This window comes from Scyliorhinus torazame, chromosome 11 (assembly GCF_047496885.1).
Source record: "Scyliorhinus torazame isolate Kashiwa2021f chromosome 11, sScyTor2.1, whole genome shotgun sequence".
NCBI classification, from domain to species: Eukaryota; Metazoa; Chordata; class Chondrichthyes; order Carcharhiniformes; family Scyliorhinidae; genus Scyliorhinus; species Scyliorhinus torazame.
Window position 1 is genome coordinate 19,354,172 of NC_092717.1, and position 22,349 is coordinate 19,376,520.

Sequence of the window (22,349 nt, forward strand, 5' to 3'; positions counted from 1 at the left end):
TGGGAGGGGCGGTAGGTGTACCCGGGGGGGGGGGGGGGGCTGGTGTAACCTGGGGAGGGGGGGGCGTTGGTGGACCCGGGGAGGGGGGGGGGTTGGTGGACCCGGGGAGGGGGTGTTGGGGGGGGTTGGTGGACCCGGTTAGGGGGGGTTGGTGGACCTGGGGAGGGGGGGTGGGGTTGGTGGACCCGGGGAGGGGGGGTGGGTTGGTGGACCCGGGGAGGGGGGGGGGGGGGTTGGTTCACCGGGGAGGGGGGGGTAGGTGGACCCGGGATGGGGGGGGTTGGTTGACCAGGGGAGGTGTGGGGTAGGTGGACCCGGGGATGGGGTGGGGGGTGGTGGACCCGGGGAGGGGGGTGGGGTTGGTGGACCCGGGGGGGGTGCTGGACCCTGGGGGTTCTTGGTTGGTGTACCGGGGGGTGCTGGACCCCGGGGGGGTTCAAGTTTGGTGTACCGGGGTGTTTGGGCGGGTGCGCAGGGTTGGTGTACCCTGGAGGTTGAGGGGAGCTTAGGGTTGGTGTACCCCAGGGGTTAGGCGGGTGGGGGGGGGAGGGTCGGGGTTGGTTTACCCCGGGGGTTGGGTGGGGTAGGGACGGTCAGGTTTGGTGTCCCTCTGGGGGGAGGGAGGGTCATCGTTGGTGTAGCCTGGGGGTTGGGAGAAGGGTCAATGTTGGTGTCCCCCTGGGGGTTGGGGGAGGTCGGGATTGGTGTCCTCCCGGGGGTTGGGGGGGTCGGGGTTGGTGACCCCCGGGGGTTGGGGGGGTCGGGGTTGGTGACCCCCGGGGGTTGGGGGACGATCGGTTTTAGGGTTGGTGTCCCCCTGGGGGTGGAGGTCAGCGTTGGGAAGGATATCCTGCCAGTGGGGTCAGGGCCTGGAGGGTTTCCCCTTGGGAGGTCGTCGGGCTGTCCAGGAGGTCAGGGAGTACCTGCCGTGTGAGGGGCGCACCTGATGGTCGGAGAGCGACGGGTGCAGTGGGTCCCCAGCCATTTGAAACCCAAATACTTTCAAATGTTTCTTTAATTCTTTTCCTCTCTCTTTCGCCCTCTTCTTCTTTCGGTCTAAAGTTGCTGAAATGTGTTGCTTTACAGATTTGAGTGAGATTTATTCCAGGCTCTTTGACCATAGACCCATCATCCAGGCAGACATTCGCTTTTTCATCAGAGAGTTTGAGGTCAGTATTTCTACAGGAAGGCTAGATGAACAATATACATGGAGACAAATGTACTGTTCTCTGGCCCTGTTACTATTCTCTCTTAGTAATTGATTTCTGTGTTTATACACTTAGCTATTTGTTGCTGACAAAATTATTACTCTGATGTTACCCTGCAGTACCTTGCTTTCCCTAATGTCAGTGGATGTTGATGTCTCTACACCTTCCTACTCTGAGACAGTTGTGCATTCTGTTTGACTGTTCCCCAGGCATGTATCTTAATCCCAGAGGGAAACCATTTTTATTCAAGTGAATTATCGAAATTTGCAGCAATTGAGGCCATTGGGACCATCTTCTCTCTGTGCTGGATGACAAGCCTGATTCCGCTTTCCTCCTCTTGGTCCAGAGCCTTGTAGGATATGGCAGCTCAAGTCCATATCCAAGAACTTTAAAAATATTATTAGAGTTTCCACCTCTACCACTCTTTCAGGCATTCAGTTCCATGTCCCCTCTTCCCTCTGGGTGAAACAATTATCTCTGAACCATCAACCTATTTCTTTTTTTGGACACCCAAGGACAATTTATTTTGGCCAATCCACCTAACCTGCACATCTTTGGACTGTGGGAGGAAACCGGAGCACCCGGACGAAACCCACGGGTGGCATTCCAGCACAGTGGTTAGCACTGTTGCTTCACATCTCCAGGGTCGCGGGTTCGATTCCCGGCTTGGGTCACTGCCTGTGTGGAGTCTGCATGTTCTCCCTGTGCCTGCGTGGGTTTCCTCCGGGTGCTCCGGCTTCCTCCCACAAGTCCCGAAAAAGACGTGCTGTTAGGTGAAATGGATAGTCTGAATTCTCCCTCTGTGTACCCGAACAGGCACCGGAGTGTGGCGACCAGGGGCTTTTCAAGTAACTTTGTTGTAGTGTTAAATTTAAAATCCAGTGCTTGCTATGGTAGGATTTGAACCCGTGTTCTCCAGGGATCTCTGGGTTACGAGGCCACTGCCTCCCTTGCTCCAAGAGCAGTCTGAACGCAGGCATCAGCGCAAGGCAAGGTGCTACTCGCCTTGATCCACTTAGATTATCATAGAATTTACAGTGCAGAAGGAGGCCATTCGGCCCATCGAGTCTGCACCGGCTCTTGGAAACTTGAATTAATAGATCTTTTCAGGGCTGTGCTACACAGACTTTAAAGCTAGTCTAAGGCGTAACTTAATGTACTCGTACCATATAGACCGATTGTGTCCCAGTTTCAATCCCAGGTCTGGCTGATCGCAACAAGAGCAATTTGTAAGGATGCTACATTAGGTGCGATAGGGAAAAGTAAAGGCAACCAAGGTCCACGCTCCGTGAATACCCTCCAGCACCTTCACTTGGAGATTATAGTTGTGTTGATATCTTGAGGACAGAGTCTGTTTTGTTTGCGATGCTGTCTATGGTGGAACAGTCTTCCAGCAGTCACACATGCGCCTGTGTAAAAACATATTTTGACATGCTCTCGGTAAGTGGCTTGGTGATCACAGCAGCAGTGAGCCTCCGAAGGAACAGACGTGTCTTTTAAGGAAAAGTAGGAATGCCTTCTGTACTATTTTCTTTCAGTGAGCAATTGTCCTAAAACTAGAATAACTTTCATGTTAATAAAGGTGCTACGTAAATATGACCCAAAGTACTTCACAGGAACATCATGAAACAAAATGACACTGATCCTCAGACGTTGGGTCAGATGACCAAAAGCTTGGTCAAAGAGGAGTCTTAAAGGAGAAAAGCGCAATAGAGAGGTTTAGGGGATGGAATTTCAGAGCTTGGGGCTGAAGTAGCTGAATGCACAGCGGTCAATGGTAGATTAAAATCAGAGACGAGAAAGTGTAAAGAATATAGATGGAACATCAGGGGTAAGAACCGAGAACTGAAAGCATGTGGTTATAGAACATAGAAAAATACAGCACAGAACAGGCCCTTCGGCCCACGATGTTGTGCCGAACCTTTGTCCTAGATTAATCATAGATTAACATTGAATTTACAGTGCAGAAGGAGGCCATTCGGCCCTTTGAGTCTGCACCGGCTCTTGGAAAGAGCACCCTACCCAAACTCAACACTTCCACCCAACACCAAGGGCAATTTGGACATTAAGGGCAATTTATCATTGGCCAATTCACCTAACCCGCACATCTTTGGACTGTGGGAGGAAACCGGAGCACCCGGAGGAAACCCACGCAGACACGGGGAGGACGTGCAGACTCCGCACAGACAGTGACCCAAGCCGGAATCGAACCTGGGACCCTGGAGCTGTGAAGCAATTGTGCTATCCACAATGCTACCGTGCTGCCCTTGAGAACAAATAAATCTACACTTTTACTGTAATCCATATACCTATCCAATAGCTGCTTGAAGGTCCCTAATGTTTCCGACTCAACTACTTCCACAGGCAGTGCATTCCATGCCCCCACTACTCTCTGGGTAAAGAACCTACCTCTGATATCCCTCCTATATCTTCCACCTTTCACCTTAAATTTATGTCCCCTTGTAGTGGTTTGTTCCACCTGGGGAAAAAGTCTCTGACTGTCTACTCTATCTATTCCCCTGATCATCTTATAAACCTCTATCAAGTCGCCCCTCATCCTTCTCCGCTCTAATGAGAAAAGGCCTAGCACCCTCAACCTTTCCTTGTAAGACCTACTCTCCATTCCAGGCAACATCCTGGTAAATCTTCTTTGCACCTTTTCCAGAGCTTCCACATCCTTCCTAAAATGAGGCGACCAGAACTGTACACAGTACTCCAAATGTGGCCTTACCAAAGTTTTGTACAGCTGCATCATCACCTCACGGCTCTTAAATTCAATCCCTCTGTTAATGAACGCGAGCACACCATAGGCCTTCTTCACAGCTCTATCCACTTGAGTGGCAACTTTCAAAGATGTATGAACATAGACCCCAAGATCTCTCTGCTCCTCCACATTGCCAAGAACTCTACCGTTAACCCTGTATTCCGCATTCATATTTGTCCTTCCAAAATGGACAACCTCACACTTTTCAGGGTTAAACTCCATCTGCCACTTCTCAGCCCAGCTCTGCATCCTATCTATGTCTCTGACATAAGAGCTTATGGAAGCCCAATATTAATCGTAGAATGATGCAGCACAAAAGAGCTATCTAATTAGTCTCACTACCCTGCTCCATCCCCATTATCCTGTAATTTCCATTTCCCCCTTCAGGTGCTTATCTAATTCCCTTTTGAGAATGCTGCCAAATCTGCATCCCCTGCCCTTTCAGGAAGTGTATCCTTGATTCTCATGACTCACCTTTTTTTTTTTTAGATGAATGGTTTCCCCCTTGTCGCCTGACCTTTTTTTGCCAACAGCCCTCCATCCTCCACCCACCCCTCTGTTACTGCTGTGACATTGTGTATCCCGTGAAGAATAAACAGTTGCTTTTGGCCACAAACCACTCGATCGTTTTTCGAAACTTCCTTTTAATCCCATTGGTTTGGACTCAATATCCCTTTCTGTGGCTTGCTGGTGTTTCTTGCACCTCCCTCCCCCTGTGTCGTCCCAATATTGATCGCGACCTGCCTTCATAAACAATGCTGACGCCTTGCGTGTGATTGCTTGCTTTTTCAAACAGTTATAATTGCAACGTTTTTTGTTTTTACATCTGTTGCCTTTTTAATTTTGACAGGAGAAGCGTGGGTTCCGAGAGCAAAGGGGGTTGGTCGGTATGCACAGTCTGATGGTGGAGCTCAATGACCAGATCGTTCCCAAGACCCGGGAGGCAATGTGCAGCAACGTTCCTAGCGTTCTTGCCAAGCGTAGGTTTACAGATTTTTACCAGGATATGTAATTTGTAACTTAAAACATCGTGCTGGGTTTTGTTCGAAACAGTTAACCAATGACAGGAGGACAGAAATTTAACTTAATTGGCAACATAACTGGGGCAGAGGGGCAGTGGCACGGAGAGAATCTTTTTGAACCCAGTGAGCTGTTATGATCTGGAATTCGTTGCCTGAAAGGGAAGTGAACTTTCAAAAAGGCCATTAGATAAATACTTGGAAGATGAACATTTTGAAAGGCTGTGGGGGACGCACTGTTGTGGGACTGATTGGACAGCTTTTTAATGGACCAGTATAGACACAAAGGGATGAATGGCCTCACCCAGTGTTCTATGATTCCAAGATTGTTTATTCAGCACAGGGCTTTGGAGAGGAAGGAACCTTTATCCCATCTGTTGAGCTACATTTTAGTTACCATCCCGAAGATAAACGGCTCACTGTCCCTTCCACTGTCACCAGTTCCCATTCAGTCTCCTCCACTTCATGGCTGATGTTTAACAGGAACGCTTTTTATAAAACTTTGCTGGGACAAGATGAGGGTTTGGAGGCTCCCCTCACCAACGATATGTGCTTGGCTGCTGCTTTGCATCCCTGCGTGCCCTGTTCAAACAGCCTGCAGCTGAAACGAGAAATGCGTCTCAGTGGCAAAGGTCAGCGGCCTTGGAAATAATATTCTTTGGAAGCTGTGTGGGTGTGCGGATGCACAGCTATCCAGATCTCATTGCACTGCACAACAAACGTTACTGTGGCTGCATTGCGAGCTTAAACACACCGTGTTCAGCAAAAAAAGATTACAGGGAACATTTCTCCGAGATGTGTCGGATCTTACTGGAGATATTACTGTGTGGGCGCTTTTCCAGTACTTTCATAGATTATCATAGAATTTACAGTGCAGAAGGAGTCCATTCGGCCCATCGAGTCTGCACCGGCTCTTGGAAAGAGCACCCTACCCAAGGTCAACACCTCCACCCTATCCCAGTAACCCCACCCAACAGTAAGGGCAATTTTGGACACTAAGGGCAATTTAGCATGGCCAATCCACCTAACCTGCACATCTTTGGACCGTGGGAGGAAACCGGAGCACCCGGAGGAAACCCACGTACACATGGGGAGGACGTGCAGACTCCGCACAGACAGTGACCCAAGCTGGAATCGAACCTGGGACCCTGGAGCTGTGAAGCAATTGTGCTATCCACAATGCTACCGTGCTGCCCAAACACTTGCAGTGTTACTGACAATTGCAGTAAGTTAGATCTGCACACTGACTCCCTCAGCTGTATTGAAAGGGCTGGACAGAATTGAATGGCCCCACCTAACATCCCTTGTGCTCAAACAGAATTCTCCACTTTCTCTCCCTTTCATCTCCCTTCCCTGCTTGGCCCATACTGACGATCAGTTGCCAATTAAAGATGTTTTCCAGAGCTGTTTGACTGTGCGGATGGAGTTCCTCTACTCCAGAGTGTTGCTGTACGGTCTCCATTCCAGCCTTCTGCCAGGTCTATAGGTTGCACCATCTGCCATGACTGAGGCTCTGAATTTGGGCATCTTTCCCAGTAGCACTGTAGACCACTGGTGGGGATAGACTGGTAAACGCTGGAGCTGCTGTTGGAGAAGAGGAGGTTGGGAGGAGATTTGATGAGAGGTCTTCAAAATCAGGAGGGGGTCTGCACAGAGTCTACACAGAAATTGTTCCCATTGTTGAAAGGCCCAAGAACCAGAGGACACTGATTTAAGGTGATTGGTGATTTAAAAAAAAAAAAAAAAAAAACAACAGGAGTAAGAACATTTTTACAGACGAGTGGTTCAGATCTAGAATGCACTGTCTGAGAGTGCGGTGGAGGCAGATTTAATTATGGCTGCCCAAGGGAATTGGATAATTATCTGAACAGAGAGACTTTACAGGGAAAGGACAGAGGAGTCGAGTTAGTTAATTATCTCTTACAGCGAGCTGGCACAGACATGGTGGGCTGAATGGCTTCCGGTGCTTTAACCATTCTGTGATTGTATTCTGTGGATTCCATGTGGCTGAGGTGCTTTTTACATTTCACCGTACACCCAACCACCTTTTCAATTCGATGGTCAGTAACTGCCCCGAGTGTGGTTTCGCTATAAAAAGCCCTCGAGCACAAGAACCAGAGGCCCGCTCTAGTATTTCACAAGAGAAAGCAAACACATGGAAATCGTTGGCTTCGACAAAGTCGCCAGACTGGAAACGTTAGCTCCGTTTCCTCTCCGCAGCAGATGTTGTCAGACCTGCTGAGGTTGCATTTTCTGTTCTTGTTCAGATTCTGGCATCCATAGTGATTTGTTTTTAACACTGAAATCTCTGCTGTTTAAACTGTTTGTTAATCCTCTTTCCACGTCTCCCAGCCATCCCGTTATCTCCTCGGTTTCAGATGCTGAGAAAAAATGTTGGATGACTTTTTAAAAAAAAAAAAAATCTTTTCAGAAAGCGTGAATGGAAAAAAGACCAGCGTGCAGAATTCTTTAGTACGGTGTGGACAACTAGAAACACGGTTAGCACAGTTGCTTCACAGCTCCAGGGTCCCAGGTTCGATGCCTGGCTTGGGTCACTGCACGTTTTCCTCGTGTCTGCGTGGGTTTCCTCCGCGTGCTTCGTTTTCCTCCCACAATCCAAAGATGTGCAGGTTAGGTGGATTGGCCATGATAAATTGCCCTTGGTGTCCAAAAAAAGTTCGGTGAGGCTTCTGGGTTACAGGGATAGGATGGAGGTGTGGGCTTAAATAGGGTGGTCTTTCCAAGAGCTGGTGCAGACTCGATGGGCTAAATGTTCGAGCACAATCTATTGGAGTCACTCCCAAGTTACAGAAACTGAACCTTCTTGGCCTGGGATTTTCCACAGTGGAGCTTTCATATCTAAATTTGTGTAATAATCTTTATTATTGTCACAAGTAGCTTACATTAACACTGCAATGAAGTTACTGTGAAAATTCCTTAGTCGCCACATCTCTGCGCCTGTTCGGGTACACTGAGGGAGAATTAAGAATGTCAAAATTATCTAACAGCACATCTTTCAGGACTTGTGGTAGGAAACCGGAGCACCCAGAGGAAACTCACGCAGACACTGGGAGAGCGTACAGACTCTGCACAGACAGTGACCCAAACTGAGAATCAAATCCGGATCCCTGGCGCTCTGTAGCAACAGTGCTAACCACTGGGCTACTGTGTTGCCTGATATCCGCAGACTCTGGAGTTGTATGTGTGTTTCAGGAGTGAGTATAGGTAGGTAGAAGTTTGCATCTCTGCACAAATAGTTGATGCTGAGATTGTAGATTTTGATTAACCATGGGTATTAAATAAGAGTAGGTACTGTACACAGTTAAATCACAGATCAGCTATAAGCACAACCGATTGATGTTGGAACAGTCTCGAGGAGCGAAATAGCATTCTGTTGTTCAGGTAAAGCAGGTTAGAGGGTGGGGTTTGATTTGCAAATATAATTCAGTCTACATTTGAATACCATCCAATACTTTCCCACCGTGCTTTTTAAGTGTATCATTGCAAATGTTGCATTACAAACCTGTTGCTTTACAAACTGGGATAGGTTTTTTGCAATGAAAGTTGTCGACACTTTCATTGCAAAACTTACCCCAATTTGTAAAGCAACAGATTAGAATTTGTTAGAGTGAAGGTTTCTTGGTGAGAGGCAAATGAACAGGTTCATAGTGTTGCTATTGGTGGGAGTGTGCAATTATAATAGTTTACAGAGGCAGTTTTGAATCTCAGTCTGGCAATTTTAATGAGTGCAATGCAGATTTTTAATATAGTATTGAGAGTAATTTGAGGTTTTTACAGAGCAGTTGACGGTACCCCTACTTTTAATATTGTAAAATGTGGGTGATCACACACACACACACACATACACACTACTTCATTCATAACATTTGTAAATATGCATTATGTTATGTCAAATTTGAACTGTATGTGAAAGTGTTTTTTTCTTTCAACACCGTCTGTGGCACACTTGAGGTGTCTCCTACAGTTATTATCACGTCAAACATTTTGTGCTTGGGTTTTTGTTTTCAGTGGAAGCTGCAAACCACATTACGAGCAGGATCCAGCAGAGGGAGCAGGAAGCAGATCAGGTCAGTGTAACCACTTCTCGCACACAAAATTACCCCTTTCTGCATTCAAATGGTTCTCTGAATGAGGATGCCAGGGCCTCCCTGCTTCTGCCACAGTTGGCAGAGTGACCCTGCTTGGTTATCGTATTTGCTCCTGTTCTTTTAATTGTGCTAACTGGGACTACCATCTGAATGTATTTGTTGTTTCTTCGTCGTGTTGGCCTGTATTTCGCCACCCCTCGTGGTTCTGTACCTTCCTCAAGTTAATCATAGGAGCCCTCCAGTTTCAACTTTTCGTGAGCAATATGACCAGAGAAAAGATGCACGTTGTTAAACCTCTTGCAGCCAGTTGGTGAAGGACGAGACCAGAAGTCGATCTGTTTTAGATTTATTCACAGGGTGGCATGGTGGCGCAGTGGGTTAGCATTGCTGCCTCATGGCGCCAAGGACCCGGGTTCGATCCCGGCCCCGGGTCACTGTCCCTGTGGAGTTTGCACATTCGCCCTGTGTCTGTGTGGGTCTCACCCCCACAACCCAAAGATGTGCAGGGTAGGTGGATTGGCCGCGCTAAATTGCCCCTTAATTGGAAAAACTTATCAGGCACTCTAAATTTATTTATTTTTTGTTTTCAATTTCTTCACAAATGTACAAGTGTATGGGCCCAAACATACAACCTAACGCCAGTGTCAATCAGTGTCTCCTCATACCTGCGCAAGTAATTGTCCAATGAGTGACCCCAACGACCCCACCTATTGACACTTGAGGGGGTTTCCTTGTGTGCCTAATGGAAACACAAGTTCTTGTACTGAAGAATCCTTCGTATGTAAGCAGCCAACGTCCATCAAGGTTCGAGCTCTGGGGCAGCACGGTGGCACAGTGGTTAGCCCTGCTGCCTCAAGGCTCTGAGGACCCGGGTCCGATCCCGGCCCTGGGTCTCTGTCCATGTGGGGTTTGCACATTCTCCCCGTGTTTGCGTGGGTTTCGCCCCCACAACCCAAAATTGTGCCAGCTAGGTGGATTGGCCATGCTAAATTGCCCCTTGATTGGAACAAATTAATTGGGTACTCTAAATTTATTTTTTTACATTTTCTTTAAAAAGGTTTGAGCTCTCGGGGCAGCAAGGTGGCGCAGTGGTTAGCACTGCTTCAATCCCTGCCCCGGGTCACTGTCTGTGTGGACTTTGCACATTCTCCCCGTGTCTGTGTGGGTCTCACCCCACAACCCAAAGATGTGCAGGGGAGGTGGATTGGCCACGCTAAATTGCCCCTCCTTCATTTGGGGGGGGGGGGGGGGGAATTGGGTATTCTTTAAAAAAAACTCTTCTGGGCCAGTCAAGGACAGTAGTGGGAAGTTGTGCTTGGAGTCCGAGGAGATAGGAGAGGTGCTAAATGAATATTTTACGTCAGTATTCACACAGGAAAAAGACAATGTTGTCGAGGAGAATACTGCGATTCAGGCTACTAGACTAGAAGGGCTTGAGGTTCATAAGGAGGAGATGTTAGCAATTCTGGAAAGTGTGAAAATAAATAAGTCCCCTGGGCCGGATGGGATTTATCCTAGGATTCTCTGGGAAGCTAGGGAGGAGATTGCTGAGTCTTTGGCTTTGATCTTTAAGTCATCTTTGTCTACAGGAATAGTGCCAGAAGACTGGAGGATAGCAAATGTTGTCCCCTTGTTCAAGAAGGGGAGTAGAGACAACCCCGGTAATTATAAACCAGTGAGCCTTACTTCTGTTGTGGACAAAATCTTGGAAAGGTTTATAAGAGATAGGATGTATAATCATCTGGAAAGGAATAATTTGATTAGAGATAGTCAACATGGTTTTGTGACGGGTAGGTCGTGCCCCACAAACCTTATGGAGTTCTTTGAGAAGGTGACAAAACAGGTGGATGAGGGTAAAGCAGTTGATGTGGTGTATATGGATTTCAGTAAAGCGTTTGATAAGGTTCCCCACGGTAGGCTACTGCAGAAAATACAGAAGCATGGGATTCAGGGTGATTTAGCAGTTTGGATCAGAAATTGGCTAGCTGGAAGAAGACAAAGGGTGGTGGTTGATGGGAAATGTTCAGACTGGAGTCCAGTTACTAGTGGTGTACCACAGGGATCTGTTTTGGGGCCACTTCTGTTTGTTATTTTTATAAATGACCTGGAGGAGGGCGTAGAAGGATGGGTGAGTGAATTTGCAGATGACACTAAAGTCGGTGGAGTTGTGGACAGTGCGGAAGGATGTTACAAGTTACAGAGGGACATAGATAAGCTGCAGCGCTGGGCTGAGGTGGCAAATGGAGTTTAATGCAGAAAAGTGTGAGGTGATTCATTTTGGAAGGAATAACAGGAAGACAGAGTATTGGGCTAATGGTAAGATTCTTGGCAGTGTGGATGAGCAGAGAGATCTCGGTGTCCATGTACATAGATCCCTGAAAGTTGCCACCCAGGTTGAGAGGGTTGTTAAGAAGGCGTACGGTGTGTTAGCTTTTATTGGCAGAGGGATTGAGTTTCGGAGCCATGAGGTCATGTTGCAGCTGTACAAAACTCTGGTGCGGCCGCATTTGGAGTATTGCGTGCAATTCTGGTCGCCGCATTATAGGAAGGATGTGGAAGCATTGGAAAGGGTGCAGAGGAGATTTACCAGAATGTTGCCTGGTATGGAGGGAAGATCTTATGAGGAGAGGCTGAGGGACTTGAGGCTGTTTTCGTTAGAGAGAAGAAGGTTAAGAGGTAACTTAATTGAGGCATACAAGATGATCAGAAGATTGGATAGGGTGGATAGTGAGAGCCTTTTTCCTCGGATGGTGATGTCTAGCTCGAGGGGACATAGCTTTAAATTGAGGGGAGATAGATATAAGACAGATGTCAGAGGTAGGTTCTTTACTCAGAGTAGTAAGGGCGTGGAATGCCCTGACTGCAACAGTAGTGGACTCGCCAACACTAAGGGCATTCAAATGGTCATTGGATAGACATATGGACGATAAGGGAATAGTGTAGGTGGGCTTTAGAGTGGTTTCACAGGACGGCGCAACATCGAGGGCCGAAGGGCCTGTACTGCGCTGTAATGTTTTATGTAATCTCTGCTGAAACTCTGCTGGTTCTGTCGTTGCCAAGGTACGCAGGGATGATCACTAGCTTGAGGCCTCGAACTACCATGCTTGCGCTGGATTTCCTGCGTACAGGAAAGATTCCCGAGCAAAGGTGCGTACGCGAAACAGCTGCCTCGAGTTGTTCAAAGATGCGACCTCAGTATTTTGGGCCAAAGCTCTTCCCCAATGCAGGTTTGTAGAGGGCAAAGTGCATTGGTTGACCTTTTACTGGGGAGGCTGAGGGCTCAGCCAAGCTTGGTTCGGACACCACCATTCCCATTTACTTTCGGTTGTCCGGTGAGGTGGAGGGCTGGGCAAGAGGGAACTTGCATAGAGTTCTCCAGAGGTGCTAGCCTCCTCGTTGTCCTGTGAACCAGATTCGCAGGACAGCGGTGCAGGGTTGGGCCTCTGAACCAATTGTTCACATACCCAAGGACCATGTTGCTGCAATAGGATTTTGATATATGAGCAATCCATCCAGTTTTTATTGAAGGAAGACTTGGTTTGTTTACGAGCGTGGAACAATCTCACCACAAGTGTTATTTTTAACAGTCAGCATGGCTCCGAGGCAAATGGAAATTTATCATTCTTCTCATACCAAGGCTGGGCACTTGAGACACAGCTAATGAAACAAAGTAAATTACATTTGTTTCATCCCTCAAATTAGCATGCACAGAACTTACAGCACTGGCCATTCAGGCCAACTTATCTCTTCTGCTCTTTCGGCTTCACTTGACCCTAAACCCATCAGCGTAAATTTCTATTCCTTACTTCCTCATCATACTTGCCTACCTTTTTCTCTTCAACCTGCTCTTGCGGTCGGAATGTTCCACCTTCTTACCACACTGAGTAAGTAAGTTTCTCCTGAATGATGTGTTGGGTGCTCTGGACCTGTGGAGACTGTGTTTACCTTAGCAGTAACATAGACAGGCTACCAACACTTGTAATAGTACAACTCTATTTTATTTAACTAAGAGCTGTTAAACATACTTGCACTGTGGGTCGACACTATGTTAGATTGACTGAAAACCTATGCCTAACCTGACCAGCCCATGCTGCTAGCACATGGTGGATGTTTGTGCTACTGACTGCGGGCTCTGTCTGTCTCAGAGGCTGCATCCCGAATGAGCGGGAAAACTAGTGCCCTCTGTCTTTATAGTGACCGTGCCCTAACTGGTGATTGGCTGCTGTGATGTGTATGTTGATTGGTCTTGCAGTGTGTCAGTCAGTGTGTGTCTCTGCATCATCATATACTGATGTGTACATTATGACACTGAACAGCTTATTTTATTTACTGGTGGTAATCTTGTATTTATCCCCCTTGGTTTTGCCTTCCTCCATAAATGGAAATTTTGTTCTCTGCTCCTAACCTGTTGAGCCCCTTCCATAATTTTAAAGACCTCCATTGAGTCATCCAGCGGCCTTCTCTGGAATAGAGTCCCAGCCTGTTCAATCTGATTTTATAGTTTAGTTTCGAAGTTGGCTTGCCAAATTAATGGGGATGGCACAGGCCCTTATTGTACTGTCAGTATCGCTGGTTTAATTTTATTGGGGAATGTGGCAAAGTGACAGATGAAATACAAAGTTATTGTGTTTGAAACTTGAAAGCTTTTATTTCCTTGAGGGTGATGGAAATATTTTTGAGGTTTGGTCCCCTTATCTAAGGAAAGATGTACTGGCAGTGGAGGCAATCCAGAGAAGGTTCACTCGGTTGAGCCTGGGTATGGAGGGATTTTCTTATGAGGAGAGGTTGAGTTGGTTGGGCCTGTGCTCATTGGAGTTTAGAGGACTGAGAGACTTATTGAGACATGTAGGATTCTCAGGGGGCTTGACAGCCTGGATGCTGAGAGGTTGTTTCCCTTTTGTGGGAGAGTCTAGGCCCAGAGGGCATAATCTCAGAGTAAATGGGTCACCTATTTAAAACAGAGATGAGGAGAAATTCTTTCTCTGAGGGTAGTGACTGTGGACTTCTTTACCGCAGAGAGCTGTAGAGGCTGGGTGGTTAAGTATGATCAAGGCTGAGATAGGCAGATTTTTAATCAGTAAGGGAATCGAGCGTTATGGAGATAAGGGGGGAAAGTGGAGCTCTCCAATCAGATCAGTCATGATCTCATCGAATGGCAGAGCAAACTCGATGGGCCGAATGGCCTCTTTCTACTCCTACGTCTCATTGGCTCTCAAGTTAGAGGGAACTTTGAGAAAGAGAGGGCTTTATGTTGAAAGCAGTTCACCGATGTACAGAGTGTGAGACAAAAGAATGGAACGAGAGACCAGGATTCTAGTTTGGTATGCTGCTAATAGTGGAAGTGCCCACACCAGTCCGTCATCTGCTGTGCTACAATATACCCGTCATCAGTCATCTTAAGTAATCAAAATGCAAGCCAAGTACAATTTTTATATCTTCTATTTATATGTGGAAGACATAGACCCAGAAAGTTGATTTAAAACATTATGGTTTTTCAGGAGGTACTGGCTGGGATTCGCGGATGTCATGTCCCGGGTACTGAAAACAAGGGTGGTGATGAGTCCAGAGGTGGCTATTTTTGGGGTTTCGGAGGACCCGGGAGTCCAGGAGGAGAGAGAGGCTGACGTTTTGGCCTTTGCTTCCCAGGTAGTCTGGCGACGAATTCTGCTGGCATGGAGCCACTCAAAACCACCGAAGTCCGAGGCCTGGCTATCGGACATGGCGAGCTTTCTCGGTCTGAGAATTAAGTTCGCACTGAGGGGGTCACTGTCAGCGTTCGCCCGGAGGTGGCAACCATTTATCAACTTCTTCGCGGAAAATTAATCGTCAGGAGGGTGGTTAAGGTAACGTAGATTAGGGGGGTAGTTAGGCTGTTCCTTGGAGGAGGGGAGCTGGTTTTCTTGCACTACATTGACAGTTCTTTGCACACTGTTTTATATTGTTGTTGTTTACTATGCCAAAATGTCTTCATAAAATTGTTTATCAAAAAAAAACCTTGTGGTTTTGCTGTTAAATATTTGCAGCAACTTGGTATTTATTTTTTGATGTCAACAACCCGAGTCCTGTGAATGAGTAACAATTTATCACCTTTGAGCAAAGTAGGCTAAGGGGAGATTTGATAGTGATGTTCAAAATTTGATGCAGTAAATTTGAAGGAGTGGCTTTCACTAGTTTTCTTGTTTGCGATCGTATGGCTCCGGATAGATATTGGGATCTTAAAATTCTGGCATATTTCTTGGTTGGGTTGGGGGGGGGGCTTCTTCTTGATGGGGAAAAATGCTGATGGTCTTAATCGGGGCCCCTGTGCCTTAGTAATATTGTTCATTTATACATGAAGTCCAATTCAATGTGCAGTCTTTTCGGAATCCAGATTTTTGCCATTGTAGTTGAGTGCAGCTTTAAAATGCATCATTTGTAAAAGTTTCTCCCAGGGTCTCATGATCAGCAACTTGAGTTAGGCACACAGATCTCTCTCGTGCCCATTGTGCCCACATTTTAACATCAGCTATCGGGTGCCCATGGCGTTTTGTCTCGATATCCAATTCCTTAAAAGTCTAAGGGACTGCTTGTGCTAAATTCACATTGGCTTCTGAAAGTTCCGTTGAGAGACGGCCAGCAGAAAATGCAAAGCTGCAGTTACTGAGAATCCGAAACACACACACACACACACACACACACACACAAGCTCTCAGTGGGTTAGTCTGCCTCGTCCCCCAGAGGACGGAAGAGTTCATGTTTCAGGGGTGGTCCTCTTGGTCAGAACCACAAATGCTAGAAACTGGAACTAGGAACAGAAATTGCTGAAAATGCACAGCTATAAAGGGAAAAGGTGCGTTATATGGTTTGGGTGTGCACGCTTCCGTCAGAACTAACGTGACTCATGCGTTCAGTTGGGAAGCTGTTTTTGTGCAGAAGGTAAACAGCTGCTGCCTTGAATGAACTAACGACTGCGGTGTTTTACCGCAGTGAAATACAACCACAAAGCCACCATTTGGATGCCTGGTCTGCAAGGAAAGGAGGAGGCTCTCCTTTTTGCTTCACCATTCCTGAGGGTGTCTCTACCACCTCACTACTTTTTAAGGAATCCTGTGTTTTTGAAATGAGGAGCACCGAGTTCAGTGTCTGACGAGCAAAGTGTACAACCCAGTTCAGTGGCAGTTTTAGCTGGCACAGTGTGCGTTGTAAGTGTGCCTCACTGTCCATGGCCTGTCGAGAAAATAATTCTCGTTTTCAAATCTCAAAAGTGGCCTTGCCCCTCCCTCCCTATCTTGAATGTCGTCCAGCCCCCAGCACCCTCCCAAGGTATGTGAACCCCTCTAATTATTGCCTCTTGAGCATTCACGATTAGAATTGCTCCACCATTGGTGGCCACGTCTTCAGGAGCCTGATCCCCAAACTCTGAAATTCCCCCTCTACCTCATTTGTCCCCTTTTTAGGGCACTTGAAACCTTCCAAATTGACCAAACTTTTGGTCATCTGTGGCTCAAGTGTCATAATGCCCCTGTGCAGTGCCCTGACTTTAAAGGTGCAGTATAAATATAAGTTATTAACTGTTCCTTTTTCTGAAGTTGTGGAGCATCGTGCTGTGATTCAGTCCTCTGTGTTTCTGGCACATGAGCATCTGTATCAGGAAGAAAGGTAGAAAAATAAAGAGAGGAAGCTTGGGGGCAAAACGAGGAGCAAAGAGAGAAATAGAAGAGGCAAATGTGGGAAAGAAGAGGGATGAATTCGAGGCAGCCCCTTTCCCTTATCAACCAGGCTCATGGTGGACAATTCAGGACCGGTCTCCCCTCACTCTAGTGACGTTCCGGACTGTTTGTCGATTTTAAGTTGAACTTGCTTTAACCTTTTGGTGCAATGTTGCTTTGCACAGTTGTGTTTCCTAATTGACAGGAAGGCAGGCAGAAGGAAAGTACTTGCCCATACATCACGCCTTTCACAGCTTCAGGATGTCCTGAAGCATTTCACAGCCAATGAATTACTTTGAAGTGTAATCACTACTGTTAATGTGGTGCACTCACTGCAGCTTCGAGAAAATGTGACCCGACTGGTGAAAAATGAAAATTGCTTATTGTCACAAGTAGGCTTCAATGAAGTTACTGTGAAAAGCCCCTAGTCGCCACATTCTGGCGCCTGTTCGGGGAGGCTGTTACGGGAATTGAACCGTGCTGCTGGCCTGCCTTGGTCTGCTTTCAAAGCCAGTGATTTAGCCCAGTGTGCTAAACAGCCCCTGGTGAATTTTTGTCAAGATTTTTCTTACTCCGACAATGTGATTTTTTTCTTTCTCTTCCCTCTCCTCTTTCACCCCGCTACTGCAATTTCCCCCAAGGTTAAGGTGGCATAAGGAACCACAAGAAAACTGGCCTCTCTATATGGGTAGCACAGTGGCTAGCACTGTTGCTTCACAGCACCAGGGACCCTGGTTCGATTCCCAGCTCGGGTCACTGTCTGCGAAGTCTGCACATTCTCCTGTGTCTGAGTGGGTTTCCTCCGGATGGTCCGGTTTCCTCCCACAAATCCCGAAAGACTAGCTTTTTAGGTGAATTGGACATTCTGAATTCTCCCTGGGTGTACCCGAACAGGTGACGGAATGTGGCAACGGGGATTTTCACAGTAACTTCATTGCAATGTTAACGTAAGCCTACTTCTGACAATAATAAAGATTATTATTATTATAATTTGTCTGCCATCTATCTCCCTTATTAAAATTCAGTAACTTTCTGAGCTATTGTCGGGGTGACTTGTTGCGTTGCGCAATACAAATCTGGTTCTTGGATCAGTTTTCTAGCTGAATTATTTCTGTTCTTCCAAAGGAAGCAATTTTGTATGTTGGTGTAATAGTGGGATAAGATTACACCGGGTCGGGGTGGTGGGTTGGCGGGGCAGGGTGAGGGGAGATTTGTTTGCAGAAAAATTTTAACCCAGTTGAGACAATGTATGGTTATTACAAAGCAGGGTGTAAGTTTAGCAGAAATCAAACCGACCAAGGGCCAATAAAGGGTTGACATTGTTTCCTGGGCAAGGCTGTCAGAAAGAGTCTATAGAATAGTCATACGGACTCGAAACATTAACTCTATTTCCTCTCTCCACAGATGCTCCCAGACCTGCTGTGTTTTTCCGGCATTTTCCGTTTTTGTTACCAGCAAACGCGGTTGCTTTTGCGTCAAAGAGAAAAAAAGAGTGTCTGTTCTAGAAAAGCTGGTGCCCTGCATTTGCAGAAATGCCCAGACGTGGTTGCCTCTGGCTGAATATGCATTTCCCTCTTGTTGCTTACAGGATGAGAGGCTGCACGACAGCAGAGAGAGGCGCAAGGCTGAATGGGCAGCCTTTGTGACTGATCAGCGCCGCCAGAGCTCGGAGCTGGAGGAAGAGCACGCAAAAGCGGCCGAGTGGCTGAAGGGGCAATACGCGGCAATGGCGAAGGACTTGGCAAAGTTCAGAACTTTCTAAGAAGCAGCGTCACAACGCAATTCCCGGCCTGTACTCTCTCTTCTGACCAAGGCTGGTTTCAATGTGATGATGAGAGCCCAAACTTCCTAAAGCTGCAGGTTTTGCCTGAAGCAGGGCAAACAACACATTTAAAATAGTGTTCAAACAGTTTATGAACTTGGTATTACCGACCGCATTACTAATTCTATTGCATTACTAATTCTGTTATGTTTACAGTGTTGTCAACAGAAGAGATTACACACAGAATATTCCATCAAAATAGATCAGCCATGTAAATATTTACAAATTATCTGGGAGAAAGCCATGTGATAATATTTCTATAAAAGCCTTATTGCCAACATCATGTAGTGCTTTGCTGTTATTATTGAAATGCGGTAACTATTCATAGAATCCCTACAGTGCAGAGGAGGTCATTCGGCCCATCAAGTCTGCACCAATCCTCTGAAAGAGCACCCTGCCACGGCACCACCCTGTCCCCATAACCCCACCTAATCTTTGGACACTTTAAGGGGCAATTTCGCTAGGCCAATCCACCTAACCTGCGTATCTTTGGACTGTGGGGGGGAAACCGGAGCACCCGGAGGAAACCTGCGCAGACACAGGGAGAAAGTGCAAACGCCACACTGCCAGTGACCCAAGGCTGGACCCGGGTCACTGGTGCTGTGAGGCAGCAGTGCTAGCCACTGTGCCACCGGGGTTTAAGTGGCTAGGATTGAAGAAAAAATGAAATAAGATTTTTGAATACTGCTTTAGAATCCATTGCATGTTGAAGTGTTCTGTTAAATTAAATGTTAAACGCTTTACACTATGACTTCCAAGACACGAGAATAAGCGTGAAAACGAGAGCTAAAATTTACACCAGCAACAACTCCTTTATGGCTTATTGTCAATCCGCATTCTTGGCAGCCTGGTGAAATTGTGATTAAAGTACTGGAGCAGATGGAATAAATATTTCAGATTAGTTTTGATAACATTGAGCTGAAGCCAAGTTTTTCATCCACCATCATGTCTTGACAATCTCATCAATCACCTGCTGGTACCCTAGAGGGAAAACACCACCGACGCAGAGTCACTTGGAGTGTTGCTAGCCCACTATTGTGTAACGCGAGATAAAAACAGAAGGTTTGACATTATTTAACTTTATTGGGGGGGGGGGGGGTGATACTTGTGGGGCGGAGGGTGGAGACTGCCCTTATTCTCTTGTCTAGTTTAAAGAGCTCTTCAGGGTGTCTCGAACATCAGGTTTCACTTTCCTGTGTACATCGTAAGTACGCAACCAAAGTAATTGGGCCTTATTTTATACAAAGGAAATACATCTGATAACTGCAGGGCTGAGAACACAGGTGTAAGTTCTTGCTGTTGAAACCTGCTGTGGATTTTAATGGTTTATCGCAGATATCTAGTGATAGCCCCTCCGAGTGTAATTATTTTCAGTGGCTCGTTCCTGCTGTGCTGTGAACGAGCCACTGGGTGGGTTTGCTTCCTGCCGTACGGCATTCTATTTCTTGCTCCAGAGTCTGTGGTATAGCGCCTCAGAGACTTCTAATCGCTTAACCTGCTAGGTTGATATAGCTGACTGTGGTTCATTACAACAAGTGTGAAAATTGAGCTACCCCGATCTAGATGTGAAGTTAGTTTTTGGCTTACAGTAACAGATGAAATACATGATGCTGGGTGAGCTCCAGATATTCTCATTCCAGTGGCTTGTTCTGTGCCACTTGTGAGCTAAGATCCTTTGAAATACCAATGAAAGGATGTGCTTGACATCAAAAACACTGATCGAACCAGTTTCTTTTCAACCTTGATGAAATATTTACCTCTTTGTGATGAAATATCTCATGCCCAGAGCAAACTAACGTGTTGCGTTAGAATAAGCTGCTTAATTTGTTTTTGAGTTAATGTCGTAGAATTTACAGTGCAGAAGGAGGCCATTTGGCCCACCGGGTCTGCACCAGCCCTTGGAAAGAGCACCCTATTTAAACCCACGCCGCAACCCTACCCAGTAACCCCACCTAACCTTTTTGGACACTAAGTGGTAATTTAGCACGGCCAAACCATCTAACCTGCACATCCTTTGGACTGTGGGAGGAAACGCCACACTTTCCCAGCCTCCCAAGGCCGGAATTTTACCTGGGTCACGAGCTGTGAGGCAGCAGTACTAGCCACTGTGTCGCCCGCGTGTCCTTGTAAATAAACTATAAAGTGAATACCAGTGGATGTTACGTGTACTTCCATATGTATAACTTCAACTCACGGTAGCATAGTGGTTAGCACTATAGCTTCACAGCGCCAGGATCCCAGGTTCGATTCCTGGCTTGGGTCACTGTCTGTGCGGAGTCTGCACGTTCTTCCCGTGTCAGCGTGGGTTTCCTCCAGGTGCTCCTACCACAAGTCCAAAGATGTGCAGGTTCGGTGGATTGGCCATGGTAACTTGCCCTTGGTGTCCAGAAAAGGTTAGGTGGGGTTACTGGATTACAGGATAGGTTGGAAGTGTGGGCTTAAATGGGGTGCTCTTTCCCAGGGCCGGTGCAGAATCGATGGGCCGAATGGCGTCCTGCACTGTATATTCTCTGAAATTCATCTCTGTGATCTGTAAAACCTAGAGGCATTTATAGGTGTTCAGCTCTTGGTGAGGGAGTTGCTTCTGCCAGTGACCCACTTTTCACCCTCGTTTTTCTGGGCTTAAGTCTCCCAATTTGAGACTAAGTGCGGTGGAGGGGCGGGAATGTGGAGTGTTCCCAGTGCGGAAGGTGGTGGGAAAACATACCCAATTTTCCAGACCCGACCACATTAATTATACCTGGGTGTTTCATGCCGTATTCATTCGGGGGGGGGGGGGTGTTGTGCAGGCCTGGCTGGTGCGTAGTCTGGGTGCCACATTGAAAAGGCGCCCAACGTCACTGGCCCACTATTGCATACTTGTTTCTGAAACCTAAAAGAAATGCCTGTGAAAACATAACTTGGATTGTCTAGCAGAAGTACATTTTCACTTTTGAAAACAGGCCCCTTGTTAGGAAAGTTTTACCTAATCGAAAACGACAATGTGGCATTGAGTTTAAAGCTTTCACTCGAATACATTTCACCATCGGTAAATCTACATCCAAGTATTAATCTATGTGACAGACCAAGGGCGGGATTCTCCGTTGCCTGACGGCGATATTGTATTCGCCGATCGGGCGGAGAACCCATTCCGACGCCGAAATTGGGGCCGGTGCCTGTTTGAAGTTGGTCAGCCCCCTCTCCAGTGTCGTAATCACGTTACCTGCCGCATGCCCTTGCAACGCCATTGGCAGGCCCGATGGGCCAAGTTCCCAACCGCGCGGTTGACGTGTGGTCTTGAGCGGTCGGGAACCCGGCGTGGCAGCTGCGGACTGTGTCCAGCGCCGCCACACGGGAATCTCACCCAGTACCGCTGCTAGCCCCTCACCGGTCCCGGAATCGGTGAGGGAATCGGTGGGTAAAACACCCACATGTTCTCCATTTCAGCCGGCACTTCGTGGCGAATCCAGCCCCGAATACTTTTTATTTTTAATAAATTAGCATTTACCCTTGACCTGCAAATGATTACACCACAGGTTTAATGTATGGATCATAATATCCAATAGTTCGTAGTAGGCCCAATTGATGTTTATTTTAAAACATCCTATCCCAAATTATAAACAGCAGGAGGCGACAGCTGTCTTTCAGTAAATGAAAATTCTTTCGAGATGTTCCTGCATGAAACTTGTCTTTCTTTCCCTAGGACTGGATTTTATCAGAAGTCAGCAGATGTGGGGATGGAGGGGCCTATACCACACAC

The 22,349-nt window shown here is 47.0% G+C and overlaps 1 protein-coding gene across 1 annotated transcript; it reads left to right on the forward strand.

Annotated features, from left to right (window-relative positions):
* The first annotated feature begins 1,027 nt into the window (after positions 1-1,027).
* bloc1s5 (biogenesis of lysosomal organelles complex-1, subunit 5, muted) lies at positions 1,028-19,510 on the forward strand. The gene is made up of 4 exons (XM_072467002.1): positions 1,028-1,169; positions 4,823-4,952; positions 9,021-9,079; positions 18,377-19,510. The coding sequence occupies exons 1-4, from the start codon at positions 1,071-1,073 to the stop codon at positions 18,548-18,550; spliced, it is 462 nt and encodes a 153-aa protein (XP_072323103.1). The 5' UTR covers positions 1,028-1,070; the 3' UTR covers positions 18,551-19,510.
* The last annotated feature ends 2,839 nt before the right edge of the window (positions 19,511-22,349 follow it).